Source organism: Grampus griseus (genome assembly GCF_964374135.1).
Source record: "Grampus griseus genome assembly, chromosome: 7".
Lineage (NCBI taxonomy): Eukaryota > Metazoa > Chordata > Mammalia > Artiodactyla > Delphinidae > Grampus > Grampus griseus.
The window spans coordinates 28,364,875-28,389,518 of NC_139001.1; the positions used below are offsets into that span (position 1 = coordinate 28,364,875).

Consider the following 24,644-nt stretch of genomic DNA (forward strand, 5'->3'; position numbering starts at 1 on the left):
TCTAATGATCATTTCAGGAACCTACTTTCATTTGGGAAAAACAGGACCATACCATGTGTACAAGACAGAAATTTCTACAGATGCTTTATGAAAGAAAAAATCTTACCAAAGTTACTATTGCACATTCAGCAGTTAGTTGTGCGGCACTAAAAAGAGTACGAACAAATCTGTAAATGAATTTGTGTTCAGGATCATGCTTAAAGTATTCCTCTGGAACCTTTTCTCGCTGAAAAGGAGAAAACATGCAATATAAGTGTCCATTGAAGAAAAATACTTAAAAGTACCCTTAAGATAGCAGTCTTCACACTTGGGCCCACGTGCCCCTTAAAAGAATTTTGATTGGGTGACATGTCTTGTAGCCTTTTAAATATAAACAATGGGATCCTAAAATACCACAGAGATCCAATACTCACCACCATTCATTAAAGAAAAATACAGGCACAACCTCAGAAAATTTATGTATTTCCACCTTCCTCCCCACAGAATTCTAACCAAATGTAAACTACTGGGTTGGCCAAAAAGTTCAACTGGTTTTAAGTAAAAATAAAAGACACAGCTTTCATTTTCACCAAGAATTTTATTGGACAATATATTCACTAACTGAACAAATTTTTTGGCCAACCCAATATTTTTAGGCTCAAAAGTCTTGCTGATCACCATATGTCACATTTTCTGTCACACATTTCCAGTGTCCTGTAACCATAAGGCTCTAAGAATATGCTGTCCTATACAGCAGTCACCAGCCACATATGGCCACACAGCACCCGAAGAAGTGAATTTTAAAACTTGGTCATTTTAATTGGTTTAAAATTTAAACAGTTTTCTAATGTTCTTCTTAAAGGTCTTACCATATTAGGTTTATTTATAAATATTTATATTGTTTGATGCTATGGAAAATCATCCTTTCAAAAGATACATTTTCTGTTACTTGGGTATGTTTACTTACCTGCTCACTATTCATACAAAGTGCAACTCGGTTCTTATCCATCAACCCCTTATACAACATGCCTTCGGTAAAATGACTAGACACAACATGGCGGGGGGAAGAAGACTTAAAGGAAGATGGATTTGACTTCGAGCTGGAGGAAGTAATTTTCTTCTAGTAATTAATTTCAAAGCAAATCAGCATGAAATAAACACAACTGTATAAGAGAAAAGTACAACTTCAATAAAACTGACACTTACTGTGAGTGGATGTGATCTCTCATCAAAAATATCCAAGGATCTATCTGCATCTCTATAAAATAAGAATGTGCATTTAAAAAATTAATTCAGGAGTTACTATCTTAGTAAAATATCTGCTAGGAGTAGAGAGAGGGGTAGAGGAAGCTTAACCTTCAACAAAGCAAACAGTATGGTATAAACTCTTCTCCTGGATTCCGCCCTTAGAAAGGTTTCCTGACCTATTTTTACTCAGCACATCAAGTTTCGTGAAATCTTTTCTACAACAACCAGCCAGAGTTGCCTTAATAAGCACTGACCCTCCCTAACAGGCAATGCTAGTAAGCCAATATATTTTCACTCCTCTAACCTCACACTGGAATATGCAAGAACATCTTATAAAGCAGTGGTGGTGGGCAATACATTCTTCTAACTTCAATGAATGTGAATATGACATTCATGGTTTTTTCCCGTTTTTTTTCTCTTTAGTTCTTTATATTCTTATTGTGTATTTCTTCCTGTCTCTTAAATAGTTTGAGTTAAAAATGTAATTGTCTTTTTATTTTAAAAGAAACCAGGCTTTTTATTTAAAATTTCACCACACTAATACATTGTGCTCATTTAAACAGCGGTTCTCTAAATGTGGTCTGCAGACCTCTGGGATTCTCCCCTATCCCCTCTTCGGGAGGCCCAAGAGGTCAAAACTGCTTTTATAAGAATACTAAGACACTACCTGCCCTTCACACTGTGTGACATTTGCTATGGATGTATAAAAGCAAAAGTGGGTAAAACTGCTGGTTTCTGAGCATGAATCAAGGCAGTGGTACCAAACTGAATTAGAAGTCATTCAATTATTCACTGCCACTTGCAGTTAAAACTCTGCTTTAAGAACATCCTTGATAAAAGAGTAAAAATTAATAGTGTTCTTAAACCTTGGTCCTTCTTTTTAATATTCTGAATAAGTGGAAAGTATGCATTAAGCACTTTTACATACTGAAATATGGCTGTGTTAAGGAAAAGCACTTGTGACTTAGTGGTAAGTCATTTTTTTCATAGAACACCATCTTTATTTGAAACACTTTTTTCATCGAACACCATCGTTATTTGAATGTACAACTGACAGTTATTCTTTCAAATATGAACAAAGTGAGCCTGTCACTTCAAGGAAAATAACTCTAAAGTTACTTGTTGCCAATGATAAAATTCAAGCCATCAAGCTAAGAATATCAGGATTTTTGGAAAACTTGTACCTTCTATTGTGAACTTGACAACTTCTCAATACTTAAAAGACTTTTCTGGTAAGACTGGTGGTGATACTAACAAAAGTGAGTTTTTGACACTGTCTAAAGAAATGTGAACCAATACTTTCCAAATGACCAACGTATAATATTATAAAGTCACGTACAGGTAAAAAGATCTACTCAGTATGCATGACAGATCAATGGGTATTAATTTAACATAGTATTTACTACAAGTTCATTGATATGATTTAGAATTCCATTTTAACTAATTTAAGAAACTAGCACATGCAGACTTTTGGTACAGTATCAAAGAATATACCAAATTATCTGAAGGCTTTAAAAATACACCTTTTCCAACTATATATCTGCACGTGGCTGGATCTTCTTCATATTGTTTCTTCAAAACAAATGACTGAAGACAGAATAGATATGAGAATCAGCTGTCTTCTATTAAGGAGATACTTTTCTCTCAACATTTTTTGTCGTGGAAAATAGTTATTTTTCATTAAAAAAAAATGACTTATGTTAAACACTGGGGTTCCCAATCAGGGGTGATTTCGTCCCCCCCGGGGACTTCTGGCCATGGCTGGAGACAGTTTTGGTTTTCGTAATGTGGAGGGAAGAAAGTGCTACTGGCAACTAGTGAGCAGAGGCCAAGGGTGCTGCTATATATCCTATAACACACAGGACAACACCCCACAACAAAGCATTATCTAGCTCAAAATTTCCATAGTGCTAAGGAAAACTCTGTCTTAACATACAATGGATTTAATTTTTTAAATTCTCAATTTCAATTTCTAATACAGTAAATTATCAATATAACCCATATAAACAAACACTCTGGGATGCTCGGTAACTTAAGAATTAAGAGTCCTAAGATAAAAATGATTCACTTCAATATTGTAATAAAAGCACTCTAATAATAAAAGCTTAAGCCAGTAACGCCTACAGTTATTACCTAACACTAAACTTGATACCTTGTAAATTAATTAGCTGGAATAACAAGATAGGTTTTAAAAGAGCTCACCTGTTCTTTATGTGGTAATATATTGCTAAGGTCACACTGTGGAGGGAAAAAAATACATTGTAATAACTGATTTTTATCATATCAGGCCTGAAGACATTTTTAAAAAGGGGTTAGCAAGGAGGGAAGACCTTCCAGAGGCCCAGTGGCCCTGAAATCCTCTAATTCAGAACAGTACCACATGGGTGCTTTCCCCCTTGTTTTAGGTTCTTCGGCTTTTAGCAAAATTAGGAGACCCAAAATGCTAGATATGCTGTTAGAAGGCATGTTTGGTTGATTATTATAATATTTAATTATTACATATTTCCCATCATTTGTCCTTCTACCCACAAAACTTTCTGTCATGTACAAGTTATATCTATCTAGACACATGCTTAAATTTAAGCCATATAGTAGTTTGTATGTGTGTGTGTGTGTGTGGTTTTTTTTGTTAGCCCCTGCATTTCAGTTGATTTAGTTCGCTATCCACCTACTCATCCGTTTTCCATTATTTCCCTAAAAGTAAATAATAAATATACCAAAATGACTTAAAATCACTTTTACATAATTATTAGAAAATTTAATAGCAAAATTTTATAGCCACAAAACTGATGATAGGTCTAGCTCTCCTGAAATAAGCAGTGCTAATAATACAGCATAATACTGCACAGTATACCATTAATGACAGGTATTTCCAAATTATTTTAAATAAAGTATTAACGAACAGATAGATACCAGTCCTTAGGTACTCTTTTTTTTTTTTTTTTTTGCAGTACGCGGGCCTCTCACTGTTGTAGCCTCTCCCATTGCGGACCACAGGCTCCAGACACGCAGGCTCAGTGGCCACGGCTCACGGGCCCAGCCGCTCCGCGGCATGTGGGATCTTCCCGGACCGGGGCACGAACCCGTGTCCCCTGCATCGGCAGGCGGACTCTCAACCACTGCGCCACCAGGGAAGCCCCTTAAGTACTCTTTTTTAAGTTACTATATTCCTAAGTTATTCACAGATGTTGTATATTAGGCAACAAAGGGGTTCTCTGGTTAAGTTTTATGCTCCCCTTTGTTCTCAGTGTCTAAAATGAAACTCAAAATAACTGAGGGAAGGCAAATCTGAATTTTATAATAGGTCTATAGAATCTTAGCACTTGTATTAAGGCCTGTAACACTGTTAGCATCAAAGATGGATACTTCTATAGTGCTTCAAAGTTTCATCTTCAAATTGATTTTAAAATCACAGAATTAGAAGTTTTATGATGGAAAGGACCACTGAACCGTAGATGACATTTAATTAAACAACCCATTTTACAGATAAGGGAACCAAGGCTTAAAACTGACTTACCCAAGGTCCCACCAATTATCAGAAGCAGTTCTCTTTCTCCTGCCCTCTAACCAAATAGTGGCTCCCAAGCTCAGCTGCACACTGGGATCATCTGAGCAGCTTTAAAAACTGCCTGGCTTCTGCTTCAAGATGTTCTGATTTAACCAGCACTGGGTATGACCTGGGCATCAGGATTGTTTTTAAAGATCCCCAGATGACTGCAGTGTGCAGCAAAGTTTAGGAATGAATGAGTTAGGGTTAAGATCAGAGAATCACTCGGGATGCTTTTGTCCATATGATCATGCTTCACATCATTCCCCATCCTGTCAAAAGGTGTGTGCGCATGGGTGAGAGAGAGACAGACAGACAGACAGGCAGACACTGTGTCTTGGAGGCAGGGGCAGGCGGGTGGACTTTGTGCATCCTGAAACATATATCTTGAAAAGTTGCATAAGTGATTCTAATAAGGCTCACCTACCCCACTGAGAACAACTACCCCACTGAAAACTAACCCCATGATAAACATTTTCAAAATCATTCCTAAAAGCCAACTGGCCCTATTTATTTTCTCAGTAAACCTTTATTTCACCAATAATATATGTGATGAATGATCATTTTTAAAACTTAATGAGAGCAAATTAAAATTTACTATACTTCCAAAAATTAGACTAGGTTGGAAAAAAAAGGATGAAACCTACTTGTCTGAGCAAGGTTAATCTTTTTTTTTTTTTAAATTTTATTTAATTTTATTTATTTTTGGCTGCGTGAGGTCTTGGTTGCTGCACGCAGGCTTTCTCTAGTTGCCGCGAGCGGGGGCTGCTCTTCATTGCGCTGCATGGGCTTCTCACTGTGGTGGCTTCTCTTGTTGCAGAGCATGGGCTCTAGGCGCATGGGCTTCAGTAGTTGTGGTTCGCGGGCTCAGTAGTTGTGGCTCGCGGGCTCTATGGCGCAGGCTCAGTAGTTGTGGCGCATGGGTTTAATTGCTCTGTGGCACGTGGGATCTTCCCAGACCAGGGCTCGAACCCGTGTCCCCCGCGTTGGCAGGTGGATTCTTAGCCACTACATCACCCGGGAAGTCCCTGAGCAAGGTTAATCTTCAAAGTACTTTTGAATTATATACTGGACATCAGACTCTTTCGAATTCAAAAGAAGCTGTGACTCTAGCCAAAGTAGAGTGGTTTTTGTACCCACAGATTCAGTGTCTTGGCTGAATAAAAACATTCAGTGATTATGTGATAAGTGCCCAAACTCAGGACTTCAGAGAGAGATGGGGCTCAGTTTTTGCTGAAACATGATTTGACTGCAACTATTATTGTAAGCAAGAGAGGAAAGTTACATTATTATGACTGTGAATCTGCTGTCTTTAATTAAAGTAGAAGTTACTGATAATTTAAATAGCTAAAAAAAAAGCTGGCACATTAAAAACCAATTAAAAATATAATTAGCATATAAACTTAAGACGAAAAATAAAATTAAGGATAAGGATATTAATATTTTCAAATAGCATTTCCCAAACTGTGTCCTGGAAAATCAACGTTCATATCCTAAGGAGATGTTAATGTTTCGTGGACAACTGCGAGGGAGGAGGCAAGAAGCGCTGCATCCCGTTTGGCTTTTTTCTCTTAAATAAACTTGAAAGGTTCATCATTAGGGTGTTTTGAAAGTGCGTCTCCAATTGTGGACTATGAAGTGCTCCCAGAAATTAAGGAATAGTTTTCGTCATCATGACACTGTTCGTGTCTTCTTAAGTATAAGCCTGACCACAGCCATGTTTCTGAAACCTCATCTCTTTTATTGTTCTCTGCTGTGATTGATACAGTTGTGTGTTGGAGATATATTTACATATATAAACAAAAATTAAATCTATCTATTAAGTTAAAACCTCAGTTGAACAAATTTCATCTACAAAGAAATTAAGCTTGAGTGTGTATTTCTTAAGACTGGTTTGATATATTTTCCCCCTCTTTGGGGGACAGGAAGGAGAAGTAAAATTTCATACAGAAATAGTGCAGGAAAAAAAATGCACAGTGGGATAAATCTGACAAAATCCAATTAAATTTAAACGCAGATTCACTTTGGTGCCAGTAGGGGACAATCTGTTCCTTCTTCTAAGAGTAGCTTCCAAAGTAGTATACGTTGTTTTAGGACTACAGCTCATAAAGAAATAACTTTTTCTAGAAATAGCCAATAAAAAGTACCTCTCTTTCTCATTATGTTCAACAATGTCTTAACAACAGAAATGCGTCATATAAAGATTTATACTTTTTCTGGGATTTCTTATTTGCTAACTGGCTTTCCCTTCTATCATGCACTCTAAGATTACAATGGAAACTGAAAATTCATATTTAGGTCCTTGAAATCAATATATAGTTGACACCAGTTTTTTAACCTGATCACTGAAAAGGACAATTCAAATGAATGAAATTATGTATGGCTAGGATGCTTTTAGCGATAAGGGGGTCTGTCACTCAGCCCTTGGCAACCTAGTTGTACTCACCATTTTATTGTGGTTCTAAGATTAGGCTGGCTGACTGTGCTGTCATCTAGAAATATTGTTGAGCATGAGCTATACTTTTTAGTAAGCTGCCCTGGAGATACCTGAAGGGGAAGGGAAATAGAAGAAAATGTCACAGTAAGTTAAACCTATAAAAGTGTGTTTTTTTCCTTGGTTAAAATGTCAAACGATAAAGCATTAAGATTTTTCTTACACTCCATGAACTCCCTGAGTGTGATATCATGTGCAGCTCTATGGGAAACCTCTATACTCTGACTTCCACAGACGAGCTTTGAGAAATGAGTTATAAAATACTGCCTTGATATAGTACCTATAATCAAACCTGGCAAGCACCTATTATAAATTACCTTTTATAATAATGTAAAAAGTTTAGAATAAGATTTCAGGGTTTTTTCCTTAAGCAATGAAATGCAGCTGAGATTTCCTATTTCTATTCATTTACTACAATAAAACGTAATGCTTTATATAATACCGACATAGGAGTATTTCACTGCAGTAAATGAACACCAGTAATAAATGTATTACTTCAGGAGACAGTGTGACGAAACAAACGTTTTCGAATCAGAGGCTGGGCATGCCAGAGCTGCTCTATCACTAAAAAGCTGGGGGCCGTAAGTCTCTCTGGGCCTCAATTCCCTTATTGGGAGGACAAAAAGGTATTGCTTAAAGATTCTCTCGCATCCAAAAAAACGGATAAAACAACTCGGAGAATTTAACTTCTCACTTCATGTTTAAGTAAGACTGCCATTACATTACTCAAGTGAGAACCTCAGAGAATACTTTCCATTCATTTCAAAATTGTACTAATTTTGTTCTGTGTTATCTGACACTCCTGCCTCACCCATGCTGCTCTCTGCCTGCAATGCCTTTTTCTTCCTCCTGTCCCAGCAAGCTTGACCCCATCTTCTTCTAGGATCCCTTTGCCAGCAGGCATACCACAAAAAAACTTCTCACTTTCTGCACACTCACACATCTAATTTACCAACTGTTCCATGGTCTCAGCTGCTTGCATAGTACTACTCTCTTAAGTAAACAAGCTTCTCCAGGTTAGGAAGATTCTTCTCCTACCTCCAGCTACTGAGCACAGAATCTGGAACAAATTAGGATTCAACAAGGGTTTGAGAAATTATTTAAGATCAGTTACAACTAGAAGGTAAATCTTACTAAAGATACAAATTTGTGAGAGTTTATCTACAGTGGTATTGGATAGGTGACAAAGAATTTTTTGAGACCCTCTAGAGAATGAACTATCTTTAAAACACTTTAGAAGTATCCATTTATTTGTGAAGAGCCCATGAACACGGCAATAGTCAAATACTAAAATGGCCTAAACTATGTTAGGACAATTCTCTTCCTTAAGTAAGGCCAATAACCAAATCCCAATCACTGAAAGCAACTGGAAGGAATAGTAGCATCCTTTAATACCACAGAATACAAACGATTTTAAAGCTGGGTTTTGTTTTCGGTTTTCATTTGTTTACTAATTCAGATGAGCCTTCCTTCCTCCTACTAATATAAAACAGTCTTCACCATGCTGTCACACTCTCCCATCGGCGTCCTCCACAAATACATGAAAGGTGAGGCAGGGAGAAAATCTAGTTGATGCTTTTTAAAACACAGAGCATTTAAATAAAAATTGCCAGTATCCAATAATCAGAAATACCCAAATGGTATATAAAACACCATTCTGCTTGCTTCAGATGCTTTATGCAAGGCCACTTATTCCTTATTAACAAAAAGTTCTAGATGTAACGTATTTGAAAAGTACCACTATTTGGAAGACTAATTTCTCCTTCAAGCTAGAAATGTTTTAAACTAAAACTCTGATATGGCCCTTAAGTTATTTGGTTAATGTGTAATTTTAGAATCTCAAAAAACAGATACAGCATGAAAAATGAAAATTCACTCATTCAAATACTTTGATTCTAAACGAGGCAGGTTATCTTTTAAGGTCACTACTATTAGGGTATAAGACATACACTACACGTAATAAAAGTCAATTCTGACCAAAAATCTATATATATGAGGGGAGTAAAAATAGTAAGGAAATGTACCAAAATATAGACTAGTTGGTAGAGCTCCGGGTGCTATTTATCCTGTTTTCCTCTATTAAAATTTTTTTTTTCTATTATGAAAGTATATCGATTTGTCTTTGGAAATATTAGTGCTAAAACATTAAAAATTTTTAATTAGATGTGGTCTATAGTCCTATGGGGACTCATTTAATGTATCAGCAACTTACAGTCTAGTGGCTCGATCCTACAAAAGAAACACTTCCACAGGCCTACTCCTGAAACTATTCAAACTTTCCAGCATCTAGTATTCACTAAAGGATGGCAGAATTGAAGCCTCTGAGCAAAGCCTAGATATATTAGCTGCCAGCAGATTACTTTCCTCTCATCTTGCTTGAAAATTTAAGATAACTGTCCTTTATGATTAAAGCCTTACCATTGCTGGCTCACAACCTCAATAAACTACACTGGCACACATAAGGGTATAAAATGCAAATACAAAAAAAGTCAAGTAGCAAAAAACACTACTGACAGTTTAATGTTCATAGGTATTATTTCAATTGGTCACTGAAGAAGAGTATTTATCTTCATTCAGCACTAAGGACAGAATAGATGGACTTTTACAATCTTTACAAGGGGAAAGGTTGCTTAGTAGACTTCAGGTTTAGTGGTGAAGACTAGAAAATAATCACACCTAGGAGGCTAGTAAGTAACAACCCCCAAAACTTATCATGGTTGAAATCCTGCCCCCACCCAATGAATCTTCCCATTGTGCCTACTGCCTCTGATTTTAACCCATTAAAAGAATAAAGCTGAAGTTCACTTTTTTTCTCCCCCTTTTCACAAGTTTTGGATGTTTATTAAGAATCAATGACTTTAACTGAAAAATTTGTAATACTCCATCTATGTTGCACATTAATGGACAATATGGTAGGGTGAGTGGTTTGAACAGAATTCATACTCAAGGCCTTAGTAGAAAAGTATAATATTCTAATTATAGGTATAATCAAAAATATTGTCTGAATGAATATCGTTAATTATATTGAATTAAAACTTCAAACTTAGAACCTATAGTCAAAGAATAAATCTAAGTTTGAGTAGACTGACCACAAATCTATTTCCTCTCCCCCTTCTTTCAGAGATATCATCTCATTAGAATTAAAGGCATTTTTTAAAAAGGCTATACATAAGACAGGATAAACAGCAGATGATTTTTAATGTTTGAAAGGTGAAAAGACTAGATAAAGGAGTGGTAACTGACATGGCAGAACAGAGGAAGCACAACCTCGGTACCTACAGAGAGTGACTAAGACAGGAACAAGAAACCAGTTTGTCTTACAGAACCCAAGGCAGGCTCAGAGTTCAGAGGCGTGGTCCCCAAATCCTTGCAGTGAGGCCCATCAGTTAACGAGTTGTCCAAGTGATGCTTCCAATTAGATCTTAACAGCCAGCCAGGGACCATCACACGTTTGAGGGAAGCCCCCAAGTAAGAGATCAAAACAGGAAGAAGGAATGGGACTTCCCTGGTGGTGCAGTGGTTAAGAATCCACCTGCCAATGCAGGGGACACAGGTTCGAGCCCTGGCCCAGGAAGATCCCACATACCACAGAGCAACTAAGCCCGTGTGCCACAACTACTGAGCCTGCACTCTAGAGCCCATGAGCCACAGCTATTGAAGCCCGCACACCCTAGAGCCCGTGCTCCACAACAAGAGAAGCCACCGCAATGAGAAGCCCACACACGGCAACAAAGAGTAGCCCCAGCTCACCGCAACTAGAGAAAGCCCGCACGCAGAAACCAAGACCCAATGCAGCCAAAAAATAAATAAATAAAATAAAATATAAGGATGCTTTAAAAAAAAACAAAAAAAACAAAACAGGAAGAAGGAATTGATGGGAGTGATAAAACTCAGGAGCAAATGAAAACTTGAAATTGAATCAGTGAAAAAAAGAATGACAGGATATAAGAGAACTCTATAAATTGAAAATAAGGTAGACAAAACAATATATCCAATAGAAGGATTAGAGCATAGTCAAGGAAATCTCCAGGAAGCAGGACAAAAAGAAAATGCAAAGCAGGAGGGGAAAAAAGTTAGCGATCTGGTAAGTCTAAGACTTCCAACATCTGAATAATAGGAACCTGGAAGAAAAAAACAGAATATCAAAGAAACACACAAAAAAGGTCTATACCAAACCAAATTATGAAATTTCAAAATCCCAGGGAGACAGAAGGTACTAAAAGGTTCCAGAGAAGGAAGGGATGGGGGAAAATGACTAAAATCGGTAATGAACAATGTATCATACAATGTCAACAGGTTTAAGAGCAACATTGTAAATGAGAAGATGAGAGGGAAATGTCTTTAGAACTGCAAAAATTAGCTTCAACCTAGGATTCTATACTTTATCAAATAGAATGAGTTTCAGAGAGGCTAGATCTCTATAAACTTTCTGCCCATGTGCCCTTTTCTCAGGAAAATGTGCTCCAGTAAAACAAGGAAGTGTAACAAGAGGGAAACAGAATCTAGGACATAGGGGATCCAACACAAGAGAGCAGAGTTATGTGAGATCCCAGATGACTTCACACAGATATCCCAGGAAAAGAGGCACAGAGCAGGCCTAGGGGAACACCAGTCTATATGGGAGTAGGAAGACAAAAGATTGGGGAAAAGTGTCTCCAAGAAAAAAATGGAACAGATGTGGCTTAGTAGATGGAAAATATTTTTGATAGGCATGTGACAAATGGTAAAACATTTGGGGAAAAAAATAGCTGTTAGAAAACAGGCAAGTGAATATAGTCAGGAAATTAATTCCACAGAAAAAATGAAGAATGTGAAAGCAGGGAGACTGGGCAGGGAGCTACTTACTGTATCTGGCTGTGTGAGATCACGTTGGCTAGGAAAAGGGGGATTGGATTATCCTAGAGAAGTGCAGAAGTGCTCCAATGTCATTAATATTTAAGAAAAAGAATGAAGGGTGTACAAGGATGAGGCACAGTCAGAGAACTATATGGCTCAGCAATGCACACACAAATTTGCAGAGTTGTAGTAATGTAAACATTGATTCTGATTTAATAAAAACTGATACATGTTGAGGGAACAGAGGGAGGGAAATAACGTCATGGTGGAGTGAAGAAGCTAAGCTTTCACCTGCTATGACAAGAAGTCAATGGACAGTGCTAAAAATTAACTTACCTATTATACTTTTATTACTTTGGTTAAAAAATAAGATCAAAAAAATAAGGCAAAAGAATTTAAGGCAGATCTTTATACTACAACCGTATTATTGAAATTTAACTTAAATGTCAGAACCCTTAAAAATGGGCACTACTAAGTCAAAGACTTTCCTGAATACATTTGATAATTAGGAAAATAGAGATTTAGAAAATCTACAAAAAAGATTCTACAGTATTGGATCCATCATATTTTTTAGGAATCATGGCAGACATATTTTTAATTCAAACTATTAATTTCTTAACTTTTCAACTGTTTACTTACATGGTTTAAATGGTTGCTCTTCCTCTTTTCTCGCACTAAGAATAAAAAAAATTAACTGATGAATTCTGATACAAATGCCATAGAAAAATAAAAGTAGTCACTAAAATTATTTGATGGGTTACCAATAACACGAGATAAAATTCCATTCTATTTTTTAAAATAATTTCCAACAAAATATATAATTTAAATCACCCAGCAAGATGAATCCTATAAATAAAATCTAAAAACTTAGTTTTACTTTTTTGACCTAATAGATATTCTGTATTAGGCACAAATGAAGGACTCCCCATTTACAAAAGAAAAGGACAAAGCACATTAGGCCAGGTGAGAAACTTAGCTAATAAAAAAATTTACCTGCTGCCTAGCTGAACTACTAGCCAGTAGTATTTTCTAATTCTACATTTACACACAGCTTACTTTAATTACCACAATCTACAGATGACGACCCTAAGAACTAGTTTCTGGCCAGGCACTCGTCTCTGGAAGCATCCTGAACCACTTAATGGTAACCTACTCAAATACCTTACTGAAAAAATACACAACTGGAAAGTAATCTATGTTAAAGGTAAATTTTAAAATGAGTGTGCCAACCTAAATGAACACATCTACAGCACACAAAACTGTTTTGCTCCAACAAAGGCCAGAAAAATAAAAGCTTAAAGAGGGTCTCAGGCCACACTCTTGCTCACATTGCCTCCTTTAACTCCAGACGGGCATCACAGGCACAGATTCCTTAAGGCTGGAGAGAGACAGGCATGGGGCAGCTTTTCTTTTACTGTCTCCAGAGCCCCTCTACATGTGAGCAGCTCATGGCTCTGGAAGAAACTGAGAAACAGAGCAATCCTAACCAGAAATGAGTGGCTCAAGTACACACACTAGAAAAATGCAAGTTAGAAACCCCGGGAGCTTCCAGGTTGGTGACCATGTAGTACCCTTGCAGAGGGCATCAAAGCTCTATGCCCTGTCCCCATGCCTGGCCCTTTGCATCTCTTCCATCTGGCTGTTCCTGAGTTATATCCTTTTATAAAAACCAGTGATCTAATGGAAAAAAACAAAAAACAACAACAACAAAAAAACAAACCTCCGTTTTTTATTGTGCTGCATCACTTTAAATATTGTGGAATGTTCACTTCTTGTATTCCTGCTCTCGTTATCAACTGAAAAACTTGGTCATGTATGGTTTTTTAGCAAATAAACTAGGATTTAACATAACATTAAGGAAGACAAGCAGGCAAGCAGGAGTGCAAAAAATTCTACAGTTCTGATTCCCATCTTAAAACAAGGAGGACAGAGGAAATTTATATGAGTTTCACATGCTGAGGATAATCTTCTGGGAAACCCCATAAGGCATGTTGCTCTCATTACCCTGGCACAGCACTACATTAGGATGAGAAAGTTTTGAATAGCTTAAAAGTTCTGAGTAGCATAAATCTGGATGTGAGATAGGCTCGTCTGGTTGAACACTGGGTAAAACAGGGCCAAAATCACAAGGCTCAATTCCCATATATAACAACTGATTTTTCTGATTTGATCAAATGAAAATCTAACTGTGACCTAAACCCTATCATTCATCTTTAACATATGTGCTCTTTGGAGCAAGCGGAAAAGGACAAAGTAGCACAGAGAAATAGACCACATCTAAATCATGTGGCCAGTTGACTATGTTGATAAAGAGGTGGCGAAATGTATAAACAGACAGTCTAAGTGTTCTCCTCACTAAAACACTGACAACTAAAGGAAAGTGCATCATCAACATATTAAAATAAGACAAGTGAATACATGAAAAAGTGAAACATTTAAACCACTGTAAGAGTTTTTCTAAATACTTCCTATAATACACAAAACAAAAACAGTTTTCACTCTTTTTCTCAGGGGAAAAAGAAAAAAAACATTGTCTTACCATCCGTTTGAGATTTGCTCAGGAAAATTGTGCTTGCCCTTGGGTGGTCAGAAGGGTTTGATTCCAAAGCTAAGTCTGTATAGGAAGAAGAGAAAAAGGTGTGGTGATTAGTTGAGTAGAAAAATACGTGATTTTAAAGATAGCAACACATTGATATAAATCAGTTTTAATAGCCTTGAGAAGAGCTTTTAGTAATGACAAAAAGGCAATTTTAGTAAAGGCACAATATAAAAATTCTATTGGGAAACAGCAAAATTGTAGAAACTCTCCATACATGTGGAATAAAACCACGGCTATGTCTTAGACTTCTTTAACTTGCACCTAAATAATCGATGCCATTTTTAGATGAATCGTATATGTGACTCCCCTCCTACTTATCAATTAAAAATTCAGTCACCCTCCTTTAAAGCTGATATTACTAGCACATTCCAGGAACAGTCTCAAGAAGCAAGTTATGCTGTAGCCAACTACTGTCAGATACCAGCTCAACGTATCAAATATGCCAAAACCAAGTGAGTTGCTTTTGTCAAATGTTCTTCAGACAATCAAATGGCTAATTCTAACTCCATTCAACAAATGAACTCATTTAACTGGCTGTGGTTCATCTGGGGGCTATTCATCATGGCAGATTTAAGAGGACTACATAAAAGCTCAATGTTCTAATCTATAGGAACACTTCCGTGATAGTGATTTTTAACTTTGCCCTCTATTTCCAAAGCTGAACTCTCACTTCTTCATTCCACGCTGCATGATTAATTTGGGGCTTCAATAAGAGTACTTCCTGGAGCAGATCATAGGGCTACTTGAAAAACACTTCTGGCCACACCTACATAAAAAGGTGGGTCTGCCTGTAGTCCACCTCGCACCAAGGTGGGATAGTGTCTTCTATTTAGGCAGAAATACAATACAAAACAAGCACAAGCTACCACATAGGATAATAAGGTTGTTGTTTAAAACAAACAAACATAGAAGCCCTATGACACTTCCTTAGCAAAGTCCATCTCAAACCAATTAACCAATCTTTTAAGAAACTGGACCACGATTCAGATAAAGCGTAATGGTTAAGGCAATTATTTCCCAAACCACATAATAATTGATCTATTTTTGAAAGAGGGGTTTGATGGTCAAAGTGAAATACAAATATATCCCTGCCTCTTAGAGAATCAAAAGAATACACACATTGATATATTAAAAACTAATTAGTCTAGTAGTGAATTCTGTCTAACCCAGCATTTCACAAATGTATCTACCTAGAATCCCCTTTTCCCGCCCACAAAGAATTTTGCATGAACAGTAATTTTGGACTTCCCATTTTAACAGGAATCTGAGCCATCCATTTTAATGTTACTGCCAGCACTAGTAATTTACATAGCTAAAACCAACTGCTTTGTTCTTCATGAAAATTCCTTCACTGAATTTGAAGTTTATCAAGCTGCTTTTGGAGAAAATATTCTATTCAACATTTTTATGTAAAAGACCCATACAATTATTTTAAAGTTTTTTTCTCCTACATATTTGAAAAATTAAACAATGGGAAAATAAATTATTTCAGCTGTACACAAAATGACAGGCAGAGGCTTTCAGAGCTGCCTCTAACCTATGGCTTCCGAAAGGATTCATGACTACTTACCTATACCAAAAAAGAAAGTAAACAGACTACATTTGAATCTAAAAAGTAAGCAGAAATGTTTGCAAAGTAGCTGTATTATTTACCACTGTCTATGGCATGGTAAAAGTTAACAATTTTCAATGGAAGTCCAGGAAAAGTAAGTGCCAGAATCAAAGAGAAGCAAGCTTTAACACACACACACACACACACACACACACACACACACACACACACACACACACACACACACACACACACACACACACACACACACACACGCCAAACCAAGATGTGCCACTACAGATCTAAATACAAAAATCAAGAAGGCTAGGAGAAAAGAAATGACAACATGCAAAAAAAAGTAAACTCAGCCCAAGTGACCAGAAAAAAGCTGGCACTCTCCCTACTCTGTCCTAGGGGATTCAAAGGTGGGCACAGGACCTAGGACTGGCCAATCAATCACAGCTGTCCTGGGACTTCCCAAGAAAAGAGAAAGGCAGAACTGTACTCTAGGATCCTTAGCTTGTCTTGAGCTGCTGGACACTCCTCTTGCTATCATGAGGGGAAAGGCTTTTCAGGAGACATCAACAGAGGAGAGCAGAACTGAGGAGATCATTTAACTCCTGGGTCAAGTAGTGCTTAACTCTGTGAATTTCTTTTAACTTGCAACTGAAGGAGACCTGGTTAATCAGCAGTACTGATGATCACACTAAAGGTGGGGAAAGGTAAAAGTCACTTGCTCATTCCTTTAACAAATATCATGAATAAAAATCTGCATGAGCCAAAACAATGCTCTGTTTAAAAATCATTCACAATCATTAACACAGTGATTCACAACCATTACTTTTAGTTGCTTTTCTTATACGTTAAAAAAAGCTCTAATTAGTGTACAATTTATATCTTCTTGTTACTAACAAGCGCTCTCCACCCCACTGTTGCATATTTATTGTTTAATGAATACACACTGGCCCATCAAGTGTTATTCCTATACTGGACTTAGCCAATCCCCTATTGCTTACAAAGTTCTATTCTTAAAATATTATGAGGAAAAGCTTCATGTATATAGTTTTTTAAAATAATGGTTTTATCTCCTTAGCAAAGATCTTTGGAAGTGGGATGACCAAGCCAAAAGGTTAGATCGCTTTCACGGCTCCATGTACAATGCTAAATTGCTTCCTAAGAAGGTGGGGGGCACATTAGGGTATAATGCTACCAATCATGACATTTTGAGTTCCTACCCTTGCTTTGGATACTTGAAAAAAAAAAAATTCCTACTGATATGAATGAGGAAACTCACCGTAGATCTAATTTGTATTTCTTTGGTTACACAGTTTGACCATGTTCCCACAGTTATCAGTGTTATTTCCACTCTGGTGAATTGGCCTATCATTTGAATGTACTGTAAACACCAGGGCCCTACTGCTGTCAGTTTGCATGAGGTTTTCAGAAAATATTAATCTTCTGTTTATAGCCTATATAACTAACAATTTTCTATAGAACTTGCACTTTTTGCTAATGAAAAATACCACATCACTATTTTATAGAATGGACTTGTGAGCCATTAGACAGTAAACTCATACATACACACAATATTTCTGCACTTTCCATTAACTATCTTCCCAAGAGCCTAAGGAGACTACGTTAAAACCTACCACACTCTTCACCATCACAAAGGTAAGACTGCCAACTATTAAGTAAAGCTTTACCGCCCACCACCCCGCTCATCCCTCTCCCCACCACATGCACACACAGTAACTTAGAGACTTCAGGAAATTACTGTGCATTCAGGAAATTACATGGATTCTTCCTAAAGTTATTTCTTTAGAAACCTCTGAGAATGTTTTACCCAGGAGAAATATTCTTGAGCTCATGATTAGGGGTTATGACTAAAATTGTATTTTAAGACCCATCACTTTAGTATTATCAATTTAAATTGCAACTTATTTGACAGCATGATAGGTCGATGTAGAAAAAGTATGATTAAAAAGAAATTAAACTCGGGTCTTAATGTAAACATTCCTCAGAGGAAACCTGTAAAACACCACCGACACTGAATACTGTTTTTCCTCCAATCTAAGATTCTACCAGTTGTTAAGATCCATCTCAATTGCAGTTGTTAAAAATGTGAAAATATAGGCAACTTAGAACAAATGAAATGCATTACTGAAGGCCAGAAGTGTTAAAGCTATGCTATCAAACTGTCAATAAATGATTTTTCCTTGTTAAAATATTAGAAGGAGAGGGAAGTGACCAAGAAAGCATCTAACAGAAGCAGCATATTTCAGAAAGATTAATATCAACATATTGATTTCGATATATTCCAAATAAACAGGAGATGTCAGCAGTTTCTGGGCTAACTGCTGAGCACCAGTTTACTTAAAGGTAATCACTGCATTTACTGAACTGCCCTAGCATCCCTATACTGTACAGTGTATTAGTTTTATGGCTCATAACACAAATATTACAATTCTTACAATTACCATGTAAACTGATGATTTCATCTCCTTGAGTCCACACTTTCCACCCCAGTCAGGGAGTCCCTGCCAGCCAGCCCTGAGCTGGGCTGCCTCACCAGAGGGTACACAGCAGGCTCTGCACCTGCCAGTCTACTGCGCACCCAAGCCTTGATCCTGCTTTCCTAGCTTCTGACAATCCTGGCTTCCAAACTTCCCAACTCTGGTTTCCAACTGCTTCTGTACCTGCCTCTACCTTGGTTCTCAGTTTTGCCTTATTTTAATCCTCAATCAGTTTTACAGTGATCATGACTGAGAGGTGACATATAGGTAGGTACACCTGGCTTTATATATTGCTAAAGAGTACTTTACTCAGTTTCTTGGACTTTTAAGAAACTTTCTGGGTTGCAAGTTACCTTCATTTCATTTCACATTATGCAGTGTTACTGTTTTAACTCTAAAGTTTTATTACTTTAATACGCTAAAACAACAACAACAAAAGGGTGAGAAAAAAGACAGTATTGGGCTTCCCTGGTGGCGCAGCGGTTGAGAGTCCGCCTGCTGATGCAGGGGACATGGGTTCGTGCCCCGGTCCGGGAAGATCCCACATGCTGCGGAGCGGCTGGGCCCATGAGCCATGGCCGCTGAGTCTGCGCGTCCAGAGCCTGTGCTCCGCAACGGGAGAGGCCACAACAGTGAGAGGCCCGCGTACAGGAAAAAAAAAAAAAAAAAAAGGTAGTATTCTAAAGAAACTCACATAATGTCATCAATAAATTCTGTTCCTATATGCCATGCATTTGGAATTTACAGTCCTACTAACAATATTCATTTTTAAAACCTTGGACAACTCAATTTATACCTAAGAGAAAAATTACTACACTACCTAACTCAGAACATGGTGAGAATCAAATGAAATGCAAGAGCAATCTATATACTACAGCCTATTTTAGGCCCTGATTAATATCGCTTTTTTGTTCGAGCCACTGTCGGCTCTCACCTGAGCTACTGCACCAGCCTCCTAACTGTGGTCTCCCTCCCTGCTTCCTTCCGCCCTTACAGTCTATTCTCACACAGTAGCTGGTCTCATCTCCCTCCACCCTCTCTACCCCCCTTCCCTTTTTCTAAGAATTAACATCATTCCCTTGCATATAACCCTTCAATGGTTTCCCATTACAATTAGACTAAAATTCATATTTTTTTGTCAAGGCCCACTAGGCATACAAGGTCTTAATCCCCTATATTCCTCCTGGCATTCATTCACTCAGCTGCAGCCACCCATCCTTCTGTCCTTTGCACGCATCAAGCATATTCCCTTCTTAGGAACTGCACAGAAGCCTCTTCTCCCACATCCTCACATGGCTCTCTCAGGACTGCTCATGGGTTGCTTAAGGAGAGAAGCTGTCTTTAACCACCCCTTGTAAAACTGTCCTCCTCCCCAGCCCATTACCTTCATTTTCTTTCTTCTCAGTGTCTCACTACCTGACATTATTCTTGTGTTGTCAGCCCCCAGGCATCTCTAGAAAGTAAGGACCTGAGTTAGGGTACAGGCTTTGTCTTGTCTAACCACTGTCTGTCCTGCCTCTGGACTGGTGCCTAATAATCATGTTTCAGTGTATCCAAAACCAATTAAGTTTCTCCCAATTTTCCCACATCATCTAAGATTTCTTCTAATGCTGTCTTTTGATGTGTCTGTCACCTAAGACCAGAGTTATTTTCAGATCTCTTAGAGTAGTAGTTTAGTTACTCAGAATCAAAGACACAAGACAGGTTACCAAGAACCACCAAAACCTAAAAGAGGAAATCTAATGTTCAGTGAAAAACCAATGGTAACTTTAATTTGGGAAAAGAACATTTAACGTTAAAATACTTTAACTACAAAATGACTCACCCTATGAATTTAATTAAGTCGTAAGACAAAGTGTACAATCAGAATGCTATAGGGAAGTATCAATACAATGCGTCAGTTTTTATCTGTGTCCCCTGAATAAAGCATTATAATGGGATTATAAAAGATGCTCAACCATAAAGGCTGGGTAAATGAATTATGCTCCAACCATTCGATGGCCCAGTAAACAGTTGGTAAAAGGCAGGCTGTAGAGCTATGTGCAGCTGCATGGAAATACATCATACTGGAGCACTCTCTAGGTGTCAGCACAGTTCCAGGAGCTTCATGTCATTACTTTTCATTACAAAGTGGCACATAAAGAACAATCTCATCTTTGTAAAATAAACACAGTGTTATGTTTATATGCATAAAAAAGGTTCAGGAAGAATCAACACCAAAATATTCATAAAAATTCTGGATATTCTGAGTGTGAGTGAAGGACTTTTCTGTGTTTTCTAAATCTTTTACATCAAATGTTTATTAATACTGTCACCAAAAAAAGTAAAAAAAAAAAAAAGTGTTTAAAATAGCTACTGGAGAGAGGAAAGATCTGTTGCTCAGAGGTTTTTCCACATCATATTGCCAATTCCTTCCCTACCCACTCTTCAGGGGAATGGGAGGGAGGGGTCACTTGAGAGAGCACCTTTCACCAGAAAATTAGCAAAGCTCCTAAGGTCACAACATAAAGGCTGTATGAAAAGTTGATGAATAAAAATAAAATCAGATAATACGACCGTAGCATCTTATTTTCTATTATGACACTACCATCAGTTATATTAGATATACTGTTAAAGACAAAGAAGTAAAAAAAATTCTTTTGAGTCTATCTGAAATCTATACTACGTTCTTAGGAGTTACTTTTTTGAAATGGCTTGAAGAAATGTTGTTCTTCTCCAATGTTTCTGAAGAACAAGACAGAGCATCATTTATGTACGATTTTCTCTAAGTAACCAAATAATTCTCCACTATAGAAAAGCCAAAATGTTTCATATCTGAGTAGGTATTTCTCAGTTTCCAGGGAAACTGATATAAAATTGTCTGAAATAAAGACATTAAGAGCAAACTTCTAATGTGCCTGTACTTTATATTTGGCGTTCTGACCTTGTTTCTATGGAAACTTAATTAATAGGCAAATGCTGAAATTGAGGTTTCTCTTATCACTTTATTGAATGCCCCCCCAAAAAAGACAAATTGAAATGAAATTTTAATAATCATGTTAAACATAAAAAGGTAAATTCTGTACTCTGAACTCTATTTTTCCAGTTCCTGATTTAGCACTCCTTCCTTATCATACATAGTCGTATGCTAAATGCTTAGTACCTTACCTGCCCACTTACCAGCTTCCCCTTATGTCCCTCTGTCCAGGGCATTCTCGGCTTCAATTGGATTTCACCAGAACAAACTCTTTAAAATATATCAACGTGTTTACCTGACTGGTAAATTTAGGCTACTTCATGACTTCTACTTTTATTCATATCCATTGCAATGAATGTACAGACATAGAATGGAGAGGTAAATGTTGCTTCTGAGTTGTGTACAGTAAACTGGAATGGCAATAATCAAAACTGGAGTATGCTGAGATAGGCCTAACTTATGGATAAATTATAAAATATAAGGTGCGCTCTAAACAGTTTCTTAAGCATCCCAAGAACTGAATTTGGCATATCTACCACCTCCCAAGTCTGTCTCTTTTGTTCAGTAGCTGTGTTACACAGTCATTTCAGATCTCTAAGTCTTGGCTTCTTCATCGGCAATAGAGGGAGAATATACACGGGCCTTATTTGCAGATGGAAGGGCCAAGTGAAATACACATGAAAATGCGTTGTAAATCTTAAAAGAATTCTATAAAGGTCCAATTTTCGTCTCTCATCCTACACTAGCCCACTACTCACTGTTTTTAAAAATCTTTTAGAGGCTTACCTTACAGCAACAAGCAGAGCAGTTTTCACAAGCACTTACATGCTTTGTGTTTAAAGCTACAATTAATTCACATAATTTGTTCATTTTTTCACAATATCTAACTATTCTGAAAAGGGAGTAGTTTCCACTTACAAAGCCACGTCCATCATAAGGGTGAATCCACAGGCTTAATTATTCTAACTTCTAAGGAAATTAAGTAAACCCAACTAAAATTTAAACAGAAGAGCTGTAAGACATTTCGTCTATGAAATAATGAAATAAGCTCTGGCATTTAAATGAAACAAATGGGCCAGTGGGGCTTTAACACCTTTATGATACAATGTTTTATACTTCAAAGAACACAATCTTTATTAAAGTGCCACTATGCTACCCAGAAATTTTTTTTTAACCTAGAGCCATCCCTTTCCGAAATTCTAGAGGCAAAAATCAAACATTTCCTCTCTTCTTTCTCTCCTCTCCTCCCCGACAACACCCACCCCCCCAGCCATTTAGTCTTCAGAATTTTACCTGAATATTCTTAAGTTGAATAGGATTCTACTGGTGGGGGGGGGGGCGGGGGAGGGAGCCATGGAGACACTTTTCTGCTTAATGGATGTGGCATGTTAACTCCCAAACCTGTACATTACAAATTACAATCTGAATGTTTTTTCTCCTTTGAAACTTTTGTCCAGCAGTCTCAGGAACCACGTCGCCCCACCCTTAGAACGGGTAAATGAAGTCGGTTAAGGTTGTGCAGCTGAAGACATACTTGTGTCAAAGTGGGAATTTTAAAGTAATCAGAACTCCATGGGGTCTCCTTTGGTAAAGAAAAAAAAAACAAATCTATTCTCTGCAGCCGTGGCATTAACGTTTCACACCGTTCACAGTTATTTTAAGCCCCCTCCCACCATTTTCTTTCCTATCGTGTTCAAATTATAGTTAGAAGGGATAAAGTAGCTTCTATCAGGGCGACTGAAAACATTAAAATCCAAAGGATTTTACTTAAGAACACCACATTGACTCTGTCCAGATCTATTTTGAATTTAAATGACAAATCCTATAATGTTTGTCTTAATTGTCTCGAGTATCAACTACCTTAACGAATGAAGTCTATCATCAGGCCCTTACCTAGTTCCTTCGGTTAGGTGCCATCTGGATAGGGAGACGGGATGGATACGCCGAAGTTAGAGTATTTAAGTTTTCATTAAGAAAAGAGAGAATACACCAGAAAGTCTTTGCTAAGTCCCTCGAGATGTTAAATAGAACCACGAACAGGAAGGGCCGCGGACTGGAGGGTCTCAGGCCGGGCTGGGAAATGGGAACGGGGGAAAGAATTGGGCATTCGGGTAGGGAAGAGGAAAGCAGACTGGCCGGACGCGACGGGTAAAGAATAAGGGGTGGGGACGCCAGGCAGAGCCAGCCTTCGTCCCCGGTGCCCAGCCCTGGGAGAGCCAACTCCGGGCAAGAAGGAGCCCTAGGCGGCGGCTCCCTCCCGGGGGACCCTGGGGGCGGCGGAAGCCAGAGGTAAGCCCGAGAGCAGACGGCGCCGACCCCGCGAGGAGCGAGGCGCGCCCGCTGCTTCTTACCTTCGGGCATCTCCCGGTCGCTGATGTGCTGCAGGTGGTGGCCTTCGCCACCTCCGAAATCCAACTCGGCGGGTTCCACGGCAGCCGGCGCCGGAGCTACTGCCACCGCGTCCCCGGCCGCCGCCTCGTAGACCTCAGACTCGTAGTCCGGCTCCGCTGACCCCGTGCGCCGGCCCAACTTGGGGCTGGCATTGGGGGACACGCAACAAGACAGCGAGTTCCCCATGGGGCGCCTCCACTCCTCGCCGCCTCCGCCTCCGCTCGCCCCCCGACTCCGCCGCGCTCAGCAGCCGCCCCCTCCCCCAACAATGGCGCGGCGGGCACTGGCAGCCCCGGGCTATGCCGGGGCTGCGCCACGCATGCAGGCGCGACCTCGCCCGCCGCTCGCCAGTCCGCCCAGCCGCCGGGCCCCGGGCAGGGCTCCGGCCCCGGCCGCACCCCCGCCGCCCCCGCCTCCCCGCAGCCAACTAGTCTGTGAGGGCGGCGACCAGACCGGCTTATTTAAAAGGGGTGGGGACCAGACAAGCGCTGAGACGCACAGCCACTGCCGGGAGAGAGCGCAGCCGGAG

The 24,644-nt window shown here is 38.6% G+C and overlaps 1 protein-coding gene across 3 annotated transcripts in view; it reads right to left on the reverse strand.

Annotated features, from left to right (window-relative positions):
• CCNYL1 (cyclin Y like 1) overlaps positions 1 to 24,393 on the reverse strand; it is a 36,611-nt gene extending 12,218 nt beyond the window's left edge. For 2 of the 3 annotated variants that reach the window (XM_082657857.1, XM_082657856.1), the window contains exons 1-7: positions 24,076 to 24,393; positions 14,644 to 14,718; positions 12,744 to 12,778; positions 7,221 to 7,321; positions 3,430 to 3,465; positions 1,186 to 1,237; positions 107 to 226 (exon numbers count right to left, since the gene is read on the reverse strand). In XM_082657857.1, coding sequence (XP_082513983.1) covers positions 107 to 226; positions 1,186 to 1,237; positions 3,430 to 3,465; positions 7,221 to 7,321; positions 12,744 to 12,778; positions 14,644 to 14,718; positions 24,076 to 24,301 — 645 coding nt within the window. In that variant the 5' untranslated portion in view covers positions 24,302 to 24,393. The remainder of the gene's footprint in view (positions 1 to 106; positions 227 to 1,185; positions 1,238 to 3,429; positions 3,466 to 7,220; positions 7,322 to 12,743; positions 12,779 to 14,643; positions 14,719 to 24,075) is intronic. The other variant, XM_082657858.1, reaches the window with a different exon arrangement.
• Positions 24,394 to 24,644: the final 251 nt, after the last annotated feature.